Source organism: Lactuca virosa, chromosome 5 (assembly GCF_052849685.1).
Source record: "Lactuca virosa cultivar CGN04683 chromosome 5, Lactuca_virosa_CGN04683_v6, whole genome shotgun sequence".
Classification (NCBI taxonomy): domain Eukaryota; kingdom Viridiplantae; phylum Streptophyta; class Magnoliopsida; order Asterales; family Asteraceae; genus Lactuca; species Lactuca virosa.
This window is the reverse complement of record NC_136430.1, coordinates 130197267-130209224: the sequence shown is the minus strand read 5'-3', so window position 1 is coordinate 130209224 and position 11958 is coordinate 130197267. Positions and strand designations below refer to the sequence as shown.

The 11958-nt window shown below is 33.6% G+C and overlaps 1 protein-coding gene across 1 annotated transcript; it reads left to right on the top strand.

The window, feature by feature from the left end:
• Positions 1-7600: 7600 nt before the first annotated feature.
• Positions 7601-11679, top strand: LOC145115243 (putative mediator of RNA polymerase II transcription subunit 26c). The gene is made up of 9 exons (XM_079051493.1): positions 7601-8446; positions 8516-8584; positions 8676-8758; positions 8856-8926; positions 9001-9059; positions 9137-9170; positions 9265-9404; positions 9884-9971; positions 10597-11679. The coding sequence occupies exons 1-9, from the start codon at positions 8060-8062 to the stop codon at positions 10704-10706; spliced, it is 1041 nt and encodes a 346-aa protein (XP_078907619.1). The 5' UTR covers positions 7601-8059; the 3' UTR covers positions 10707-11679.
• The last annotated feature ends 279 nt before the right edge of the window (positions 11680-11958 follow it).

Genomic DNA, 11958 nt, shown 5'->3' with positions numbered 1-11958 from the left:
AGGCTTTTGTAAGATGAGAGACTCACGACAAGCTTGAACCTCGTAGTGAGCGATGTATTTTCATCGGCTACCCACAGAAATCTTTTGGATATATTTTCTACAAACCTAGTGATAACATGGTCTTCGTAGCAAGGATAGGGGTTTTCCGCGAAAGAGAACTCATATGGCAAGAGGATAGTGGGAGTCAAATTGATCTTGAAGAACTTCAAGAGTCAAGCGGTAAAGGAACCTCTCACACTAGCACTCAACCTGAGGAGGAGACTCCTGTTGAACCAGTTGACGGGTCGTTACCTCTGAGACGTTCCAGTAGAGTTAGTGTTCCACCTGTGTTATATGGTTTCCATATAACTGTTGAAGGTGATACGTTTATCAGTGATAGTACACTGATAAATTTGGATGAACCTAACAACTACAAGGAAGCCATGGCGGGCCTAGAGTCTGCAAAGTGGAAGGAGGCAATGGGCATCGAGATTCAGTCCATGTACGACAATCAAGTTTGGAACTTGGTTGACAATGTACCAGGTCGTAAGACGGTCGGGTGCAAGTGGATCTTCAAGAAGAAGAACGACATGGATGGGAAAGTACACACGTTCAAAGCACGACTGGTTGTGAAGGGCTTTACTCAAACCCCCGGGGGTTGACTATGATGAGACCTTCTCACCAGTAGCCAATATCAAGTCTATAAGGGTTATTTGGCCATAGCCGCGTTTCATGATTATGAAATATGGCAGATGGATGTCAAAACTGCTTTCCTTAATGGGAAGTTGGCTGAAGATGTTTACATGTGTCAGCCAGAGGGTTTTGTAGACGCCAAGTACCCCAATAGAGTGTGCAAGCTTGAGAAATCTATCTATGGATTAAAGCAAGCGTCTCGCAGATGGAATATTTGTTTCGATGAGAAAGTCAAAGAGTTTGGATTTTCGAGAAGCAAGGATGAGTCATGTGTGTATGTCAAGGCTAGTGAGAGTATAGTTAGCTTTCTAGTATTGTATGTTGATGACATACTGCTCATAGGAAAAGACATCCCAACCTTGCAGGAAGTTAAGTCCTGGCTTGGGAAGTGTTTCGCTATGAAGGATCTAGGAGAAGCTGCTTATATTATAGGGATAAGGATTTTGAGAAATAGGAGTAGAAGACTAATAGGACTTAGTCAAAGCACTTACTTGGACAAGGTGCTGAAACATTTTAGCATGGAGAATTCCAAGAAAGGGGAACTGCCAATCCAAAGCAATACCAAGCTGAGTAAAACTCAAAGTCCGAGTACCGATGCCGAGATAGCGAAAATGAGTCGAGTGCCATATGCTTCTGCCGTTGGCTCGATCATGTACGCTATGACATGTACTCGCCCTGATGTGGCTTTTGCGTTGAGCATGGTTAGCCGATATCAAGGGAACCCGGGTAGAGCTCACTGGACAACAGTTAAGAACATTCTTAAGTACCTACGAGGGACTAAGGACTGGGTCCTTACACTTGGTGGGAGTGATGACTTGAGAGTGACAGGGTACAGTGACGCCAACTTTCAGACCGACAAAGATAACTTCTGTTCTCAGTCGGGCTGGGTGTTTACCCTGAATGAAGGAGCAGTTACATGGAAAAGTTTCAAGCAGGAGACCGTAGCTGATTCAACGTGCGAATCGGAGTACATAGCAGCGAGCAAAGCGTCGAAGGAGGCGATATGGTTAGAGAACTTCATTGGAGACCTTGGAGTTGTACCAGCCATAAATGAGCCCATGGAGATTTTTTGTGATAACGAAGGAGCGGTTGCCTTAACCAAGGAACCAAGGGATCATTGCAGATCCAGACACATTGACAGAAAATACCACTTCATCAGACATCGGGTAGAAGAAGGACTCCTCGTAGTCAAGAAGGTATCGTCAGAGGAGAATCCGACAGATCCCCTCACAAAGGGTCTGATCAGGGTTAAGCACTTACAGCATGCGATGAGCATTGGTCTGAAGGACGATATTAGTTTTAGTGATTAGATAGATGTTTAGAAACTTGTAATAGGTAAATGTAATTGACATTTGGTGATTATATAATGGAGATTTATATATAAGTATTGTTTACTATCTTGTGTCAATTGTTTACTATTGTTTCACTTATACATGTTTTACTTCCTGAATTATTGGATTGTTCAAATTATCCACAATCGATCATACTTTGGAAGTAAGTTATGAGGTTAGACTGTCATGAATTGGTTTGTAGATTGTCTAAGTGCTTAGACATAGCAAATGTTTGCTGCAACGTTCATGAGTACTTCTGAAATAAGATTTGAGTATTGGATTAAACCTACGCTCATTTGAATCACTTCATGGAATTTATCACGAGTGATTGTGAGACGATAATATCGTATAATCTTTAAACCAAGATATATGAGTTGTTGCTTACAAGTTGGTTGTACATTGATAATGCGTAAACGCATCAGTAACTTGATGTTATAAAACATGTCGTTGTTTATGATTTGATGAGTAAATAGTACAAGAATATAAGTCAAAGTTTATATATTTCTTTTATCCTAAGAGGTTAAAAGCGATATCTAGGGCCCCTCGATGATTTTGTGTTGACTTATGTGTCGGGCCCGGTCAGGACTGAATTGATGTGTTCAATTAAGTTCTATGTCAAACAAATCAGAAGTCGGGAAACAAACTGTTGGACATTGAGAATGATTATGTTCCATGTCCTTATCCACACGATATCTTGCAGAATGGAGGATTATATGATCCGTTATCTAAAGGACGCGTCACTAACTAGATCAGAGTTTGACAGTGGCTTTTGAGAGCTACGATTGCTAATCAGATTTTGAAGTCGTACTTGAAGTTATAGTTATTAGACTTATCCAAGTGGAGACTATTATATTAGATGTCTAAGCCCATAACTATAATTGGTATGTACTTGATTTGATTGTAGCATGGTCCTTTTGGGTTGCCTTCACCATAGCAACTGGATGGGATGAGTTTGGAAGTAAGAGGTTATTTAATGGTACAAGCATATAAGTCAAAGTTTATCTATTTCTTTTATCCTAAGAGGTTAAAAGCGATATCTAGGGCCCCTCGATGATTTTGTGTTGACTTATGTGTCGGGCCCGGTCAGGACTGAATTGATGTGTTCAATTAAGTTCTATGTCAAACAAATCAGAAGTCAGGAAACAAACTGTTGGACATTAAGAATGATTATGTTCCATGTCCTTATCCACACGATATCTTGTAGAACGGAGGATTATATGATCCCTTATCTAAAGGACGCGTCACTAACTAGATCAGAGTTCGACAACGGCTTTTGAGAGCTACGATTGCTAATCAGATTTTGAAGTCGTACTTGCAGTTATAGTTATTAGACTTATCCAAGTGGAGACTATTGGATTAGATGTCTAAGCCCATAACTATAATTGGTATGTACTTGATTTGATTGTAGCATGGTCCTTTTGGGTTGCCTTCACCATAGCAACTGGACGGGATGAGTTTGGAAGTAAGAGGTTATTTATTGGTACAAGCATATAAGTCAAAGTTTATCTATTTCTTTTATCCTAAGAGGTTAAAAGCGATATCTAGGGCCCCTCGATGATTTTGTGTTGACTTATGTGTCGGGCCCGGTCAGGACTGAATTGATGTGTTCAATTAAGTTCTATGTCAAACAAATCAGAAGTCAGGAAACAAACTGTTGGACATTAAGAATGATTATGTTCCATGTCCTTATCCACACGATATCTTGTAGAACGGAGGATTATATGATCCCTTATCTAAAGGACGCGTCACTAACTAGATCAGAGTTCGACAACGGCTTTTGAGAGCTACGATTGCTAATCAGATTTTGAAGTCGTACTTGCAGTTATAGTTATTAGACTTATCCAAGTGGAGACTATTGGATTAGATGTCTAAGCCCATAACTATAATTGGTATGTACTTGATTTGATTGTAGCATGGTCCTTTTAGGTTGCCTTCACCATAGCAACTGGACGAGATGAGTTTGGAAGTAAGAGGTTATTTAATGGTTTATTAATATATTATAAGAATAATATATTAATTGAGAAATCATATTATTTAATTAGTATTGATCAGAAATTAATTTGGAATTAATTTAGTGATAAAAAGAAACCGATTAAATGAACGGGGACTGATTATGTAAATTAGTGATAGTTGTAGTTTGGAATAATGGACTCTATTGATAAGGAGTGGACGAAAATCTATGGGAAGCCCATATAGTTTTCGTCCAAGGCCTATCATATGGGGGTCTATGGATTGCTTAGGGCCCAAGCAAGGAAACTAGGGTTTCCAGTTGAAAACCTTAGTGGCCTTAACTATAAAATGAACCCCTAGCCTCATGAAATTGGCCACTTGATTCCTAAGAAGAAACCCTAGCCGATTTCATACTCCTTATCCCTCATTCTTTGCTTGTGGTGTTTGTGATTCCATTAGAGGTGCAACGCTTGGGGCACTAGGCTTTCGAAGGTCAAGGAATTGAAGTGAGGATTGCTTGTTACTACTAGTTAACAAGAAAGGTATTAATCTAAACCCTAATATATATAGATTTCAATTTTATATAGTAGATCTAGGGTTCTTGATTTGGAAAATTAATTTGCATGTATAACTTGAGAAAAACCTAGATCCATATCAATTATTGTTGCATGTACACACAGGAATGTTGTAATGCTTAAAACCCAACATAAATGCGATAGGACAGGTCTGCCATTGGGATTTGAACCCCTTCGAAGATACCTTTGTTTCTAGCGGCTTCTAATGCAACGTTTAATCCCTCCATTGCAATGATGAAAAAAATAGAGATAGGGGGTCACCCTGTCTGACTCCTTTTGAGATTGCAGACTCTTTGGTGGGGGAGGGGGGGGGGGGGAACCATTGATGAGGACTGAGGCTCTTGCGGATTACAAACAATCTTGTATCCATCGTCTCCATAGACATATGAATCCCATTTGTGCAAGTGTAGAGTCAAGAAACTCCCAGTTCAAATGCCTTGTTAAAGTCCACCTTGAATAGTGAAACCTGTTTTTAATGTAAAATCTACTATAATAAATGAAGATCAATTTTGACACATCTCAATTTCTCATAAGTTTTGACACTTGTCATTTTGTGATTTATTTAAAATAAAATAATATCCACATGTCAATTTCTAGATTTTTCGATTTTTAAAACTAAAATAACATAATACTTATATATATATATATATATATATATATATATATATATATATATATATATATATATATATATATATATATATATATATATAGGCTTAGATTATTCTATTCAAAGTAATTATTGTGTTATTGTATGCATAAATGTGGGCCAATCAATTTTACTTATTTTAAGTAGTGATTATTACATATTATTGAATTAAATATAATTCAAAAGTATCATCTATTCTAACTAGAAGAGTATTTTAGTCAGTTAATATAGATTTAATAACGGAAATTTGCATATTTTAAGGAAAATTGCATATTTTAAGGGAAAATATATTCTATTAATTTTAAAAATCTGATTGTATGGATGATAATTTTCCTAATTCGTAACATTCTGACGGAATATGTTTATCAATATATTGAAAAATAACAAATATGATTGAACCATACAAGAATACACATTCTGACATAATATATATTTTGATTTAATGAACTTCTTGAAGAATAACAAAATTTTGGATACAAGTTAAAAAAATTTCATTACATTCTTAGAAAAGAAAAAAATTTATATACTATTCTATAAGAATGTTACACTTATTAATAACAAAGAAATACAATATATAAATCATTATACCAGATTATACTATTACATATTTTTTTTTCATAATATTGTATATTATTCTGCTGGAATAATCCATTCTTTTTGGAAGATTGGTGGTCATTGTTCATCTTCATCCCATACAATGTTCATCTTCAAGATTCTATTCTGATAGAATCGGAATTCAAGATTCCATTCTAGTAGAATGTTGTAAGTTTCATATGTACCCTGTTTTGCTTTGATAGAATCGGAATTCAAGATTCCATTCTATTCTGAACAACTGTTGAAACAACTTCTGTATATTTTTACTATTCAATTTTCCTACTCATATATAATAAACAAACATCTGCTCGGTGGTTCAGAGGAGGGAAGGCATCGCTAACTTATTGAGAAGTAAATTAGGACATAAAGTATGAGAGATTCAAAAATTGCACCAGATACGGTATTTATAACAGCAAAAAGGAAGAAGATTTTAGGGTGATGATTTTAGGGTTTGATATAGATGCTTAAGCATCTTACCCTGATTCAGAAGGTCGTGATTCAATCCAGAACAATCGGCCGTGAGAGTCGACGACTATGCCTCCGAGACACACCCACTACCACCACAGCAAGGTGGCAGGTAGTCGACGATGGCAGCAATGGCCGACGACCATGGCAGCCGGCGGTGATGGTGATTTGAAGACAAGGACCAAACAAAAAAAGAGGATGATGAATCAGGAGAACCATTACCTTGGAACCGCAATTACAAGCCAAACACCTTTAGATTGACCTCTCCTTCTCTAGATTAGTACAGTTCCTCGATCACAACTTCACCTTTCGTCCCTTCCTACTCGTTGTTCTCTATTGAAGCCGCACCCACCAAAACCGGTTACAGTTTAAAGGTCGACGTCTACGGTAGGGTTTTAAATTAGTTTTGCTAAATTAAAGGAAATAATAATTTAATTATTAAATTACCAAAATTAATTAATAGGAGATTACAATTTTACCCCTATCTAGGTTTTTGAAATGATTAGCCCACATTTATGCATACAATAACACAATAAATACATTAAACACCTGAACATATCTCTCTCTCTCTCTGTATATATATATATATATATATATATATATATATATATATATATATATATATATAAAGTATTAAATGTAATAAATGTGATAATAAATTGCAATTAATATGTTTTTCATTCCTTATTTCAAAATTTTATTTTAAAAAATATTTATTATTTATAGTTTGATATTTAATCTTTTTTTAATCAACCAGTGTATTACACGAGTTTTACACATAATACATTAATTATAAAGAATAATGTTATAATTAAATATGAAGTTCATTAAAAATCTCCATTTATATAAAAACATTAATTATGACAAATAGTACCATAATTAAATATAAAATACATTAAGAATAATATTATAATTAAAAATAAAATTCATTAATAATCTCCATAATAAATATATTTTATATTTAATTATGATAATATTATTTATATTTAATATTTTTTATATGTGTCTTACGTATTAGAAAATTCCTAAATTAAATTAAACTTACTAAAAGTTCAAAATTAATATGAATGTAATTTATTAGGTAAATCTCAAAACTAAAAACCATATTGTAAACGGTAAGAATAGATGATATTGGTGAATGGCTACAATAATTTTTTTTATCACAATAGTTTATTAACGAAAATAATCTGATATATAATATGATATGTACTATAATCTAAAGAATCACAACATGTTTCAAAACTTAAAAATATAAACATAAAAAATCAAAAAGAATGAAGAAGATACATGCATGATACAGCAACGCAGACAAAGAACACTCAGGAAAGTGTACAAATAGGTCAAAAGGATAACGGAATGACCGGAAGGACCCCACACCTTTTCGCTCAACTCTCAAGCATTCATTTTCATTCATTATAATACATATGTATATCATATATCGGCGCTAATACTAAAAAAAAATAAACCTAATTTACTTAATACCTAACAATCACTAGATCCTCATAAACTGAATCGTTTGATTTCCTCGTTACATTTGGTTAAATTTCTACACGGATTTCTGTTTTTTTTTCGGTTTGTTTGAACAATTCGTTATTTTTTTTTGTTTTTTTTACCTGTTAAATTGTTGTCAGTCGATCGGATGGTGTTTTTACAGTGATCGTCGACGGCTGCCGGCGGATTAGTTGTTTTCTGATATGACGTTTATGATTTTTATTTTAATTCTCGGATCTCATAGTCTGTGTGCTTCAATCAGCTCTTGATTCAGTCATCGTTGTGTGTGTGAGAGAGAGAGGAGAGGGGGTGTGGTTTTTAGAGATTAGAGAATGGATTTGGATGAATTTAGGTCGATTTTATCGAGTTCAGGACTGGATGTTTGGGGAATCATCGACGCGGCGATAACCGTAGCTTCAATGGAATATTCCGGTGAACTCAAACGTCGTAGAGACGGAATTGTGGAACGACTTTATGCACAGCAGCAGTGTCGCAGTTGTGACATGAATGTAAATCCTCAGCAGCAGCCGAATGGCGTCGGTCGGACGATTACAAAAGAGGTAAACGACGATGAAGGAGGAGGCGATTCTCCTTTAACTCCGCAGTCGATTCCTCAAGATGAGGAAGAAGACGAAGAACAAGATCCATACGGGGGATTATTCGATGATGAGCAGACTAAAATTCTCAGGATCAAAGAACAGCTCGAAGATCCACACCAGGTTTAATTCCTAATCCCATTTACCTCTACTCAATTTTTTTCTCAAATGGTTATATTGTTCATGTAACAGAGTGAGGATTCTGTGATTGACTTGCTTCAAACCCTTTCCGACATGGATCTAACGTTCAAAGGCCTTAAGGTAATCGAAACCTTTTTCTATCTCTTTTCCTTTAATAATGACCTCATGAATCAAAGATACTAATAATATGAATTCCAAAACTTTGATTCAGGAAACTGATATAGGAAGGCATGTGAATCGACTGCGTAAGCATCCATCAAACGAAGTAAGAACACTGGTGAAGCACCTTGTGAGGTTAGTCATTTTGAATTCAAACAAATATGGAAACTATATCGTTGACTTATAAAACTGTTAAACTTAAACACCATTTTGTTGTTTTTCATTGTTACAGAAAATGGAAAGAATTGGTGGATGAGTGGGTAGGTTCATCCCACACCGATCTTCAACATTCTTCTCTAACAGGTAAACACTTGTTGTAAGAATCATCACATTCAGCTTCAATTCTAATTGATTTCACAATTGATTGATGCTTACAGATGGAGACTCACCTTTAATGCAAAATATACAAAGGAAAGGTCAAAATGGTCAACAACAGGTGAAAGTGAAACAGAGAATCTAAGAGTTTTGCTTTCTTTACATCACAACCATCTAATAATTCAAGTTTTTCTACAGGGTCCTGATTTCGGCTACTCTCCAAATCCACACAGTTAAGTATTGAATCAAATCCAATTCAACTCATCAGAGTCTCATGTGGAGTATAATTTTTGATAAATTCATTGGTCAAAATTGAATATTTGTAGATTGGAGTCCTGGATTTGAAAAGATGAATACTGAAACAGACATGAGGCCAAAGAGTGTGATTCCCAAGAGAGAAACACCCTCAAGACCTGTATCCCAATCTTATCCTCCCATGAATGCTTCTGCATCTGCTCCTCAAAATGTAAATCGTACCCCTTCACATATTTATAATGAGTGGAAATTGGGTAGATTTAATGTCATGATAAAAATAAAAAAAATAAAAAAATAAAAAAAGTTGAAAGTAGGATGTTGTAATAGAAAGAAACGAAAGTAAAATGCTATATAAACAACTATGTGAAAGAGCGTTTCTATTTATTGCATTTAATATTATTTTAAAAGACAAAATTGCAAAAATGGTCCCTGTGGTATATCGAAAATTGCCACTTGCGAGTTTTGGTTTCTGTAATAAAAAAATTGAAAAAAGAAGATAAAAGGGGAAAATCATCATTTTAAAAAATTCAAAACAAATTGGACCAAACTCGCAACAAAATCAAAGTTTTGGACCACTGGTGCAAGTCCAAACCTTTTTGGACCAAAGTGGCAATTTTCGACATACCACAGGGACCATTTTTGCAAATTTGTTATTTTAAAATGTTTACAAGTTACTTGGGACTTTTACAGCGACCACGCAAGGATCAAAACATTGAACGTGATCGGCTAGCATCGGCTACAAAGCGGCTTCAAGAGAACTACCAAGAAGTCCAAAATGGTTTGTTTATTATTATTATTATTATTATTATTATTATTATTATTATTATTATTATTATTATTATTGTTTTTGGGGAATATTATCATTATCACTATCATTCGTGTTAAATGCAAGAAATAGCAACACATTTTCATAATTTTATTTACTATAAATGCATCTAAATACAAAGCAATTTTCACTGTTGAAAAATTGAAAGTACAATCTTATAAATGGTAGAGTTTTCAAAGTACAAAGCTTTAAACTAGAAAAAAAAAGGCTAAATGCAACAAAGAACAATGTACTTTTATTTATTTGTGTGTTATAGCATCTTACTTTAATTTCTTTCTATTACAACATTGTACTTTAAAAAAAAAAAATTCTTATCAAGGCATTATAATGAGAAAAACACACCCAATTATACCATTATACTTCCATTTTTTTTTCTTATCAAAACATTATACTTTGAAAAATCTTTTCAATTTTAGCCATTAAACATGCTTTATATTTGAATGATATTGTTAACAAGAAAATGTTGCTATTTCTTGCAATGTTGTGATAGAAAGAAATTAAAGTAGGATGCTAAATACACAATAAATGAAAGTTTTTTTTGGCTGACATCATCATTTATCTATCGTGTTTGCTGAAGCGAAAAAGCAAAGGACAATACAAGTGATGGATATTCATGAGATACCAAAGCCAAAGAATGGTTTCATTGCCAAGAATAAAGGCAATTTTCAAGGGAGGCCCCATAGATGATGTTTTTTTTGTTCCATCAAAAAAAAAGAAAAAAATAGTTTTCTTATCTTCTATAATGGTGGTAAGTCATATTTTCCAAAGCTTAAATGACCATATCTAGAGCAATCATGCAATGTTCACTTGTACCCTTATGCTTTAGAAGTTGTACTTTGCTCTGAGTTATTGGAAATGATGGTTCTGAAAAAAGGCTTACCATTCTAATTCTATCTATATAATGTAGCTTTATTGTCTACTATTTTTTTTTATATGGTTTTGGAACTCACTTTGGTACTTTAAAAAGCTATTTTGTAAAAGTATGGGTTTTGGGTTCCTTTTGTGTCTTTTAAATTTTACTATTTCCATTAAAAATCACTTTCATTTTATTCTTAGAAGTAGCTGTTTTTGGAGTTTTGTCATATCCATTTCTAAAAAAGGGTTTTTGTAGATATAATTTGGTTGAATACTAAAGATAACAGTAATTTTTCATTTGTTCTTATTATAGCATTGTACTTTTGAAAATTGTACCAATTATCAATACAAAGTAATTTTTATTGCTAGAATTAGGTAGATTTTCAGATTATAATGTTTTAATAAGGAAAAATATGCAAGTACAATGTGATAATTGGGTATATTTTTCAATGTATAATGTTTTGATAAGAAAAAAATAGGAAGTACAATGTTGTAATGGAAAGAAATAGAAGTAAAATGTTTAAATAGACAAATAAATGAAAGTTTATTGATATTTATTGCATTTAGCCTTGTATAATTTTGTTTCAAAAAGTTTCTTGTCTAGAAAGCTAAATGGTAAACAAATACATGCAAAAGGGGTTAATTATTTGTCTATATAACAACGCTTTATTTTTTTTTTGTCAGTTTGTCACAGAATGTGTTTAAACAAAATATGTAATCAAGTATCATTTCAGAACCAAAATATGTGATATTGTAACCAGGATCCGTTTATGCAACAAAGTTTCATTATTTTTTTACCAGTTTATGCAACCAATTAGTATTTTGCAACAATATTTTAATTGGTTCAACATGTTAGAGGTAAAATGTGCTGCATTTTTTAATCTAAGAAGTAAACTTGGTTGCATATCTTGTCTAAAACACCACTTTGTTGTATAAAATACGATAAGTATGAAATATCATTGTATAAACCAACATTTAACCCTAAGCAAAAAGTACTAATTTTCTCGCATATTATTACTATATTTGGATCCATCATATATATTGAATGTATATGTTATGTTTTTTAATTAAGAAAGAGGCAATT

Coding starts and splice junctions, on each gene's coding strand:
- LOC145115243 (XM_079051493.1), top strand. CDS start 8,060: ATGGATTTGGATGAATTTAGGTCGATTTTATCGAGTTCAGGACTGGAT. Junction 8,759..8,855: donor CTGGTGAAGCACCTTGTGAG/GTTAGTCATTTT, acceptor TCATTGTTACAG/AAAATGGAAAGAATTGGTGG. Junction 9,171..9,264: donor CTACTCTCCAAATCCACACA/GTTAAGTATTGA, acceptor GAATATTTGTAG/ATTGGAGTCCTGGATTTGAA.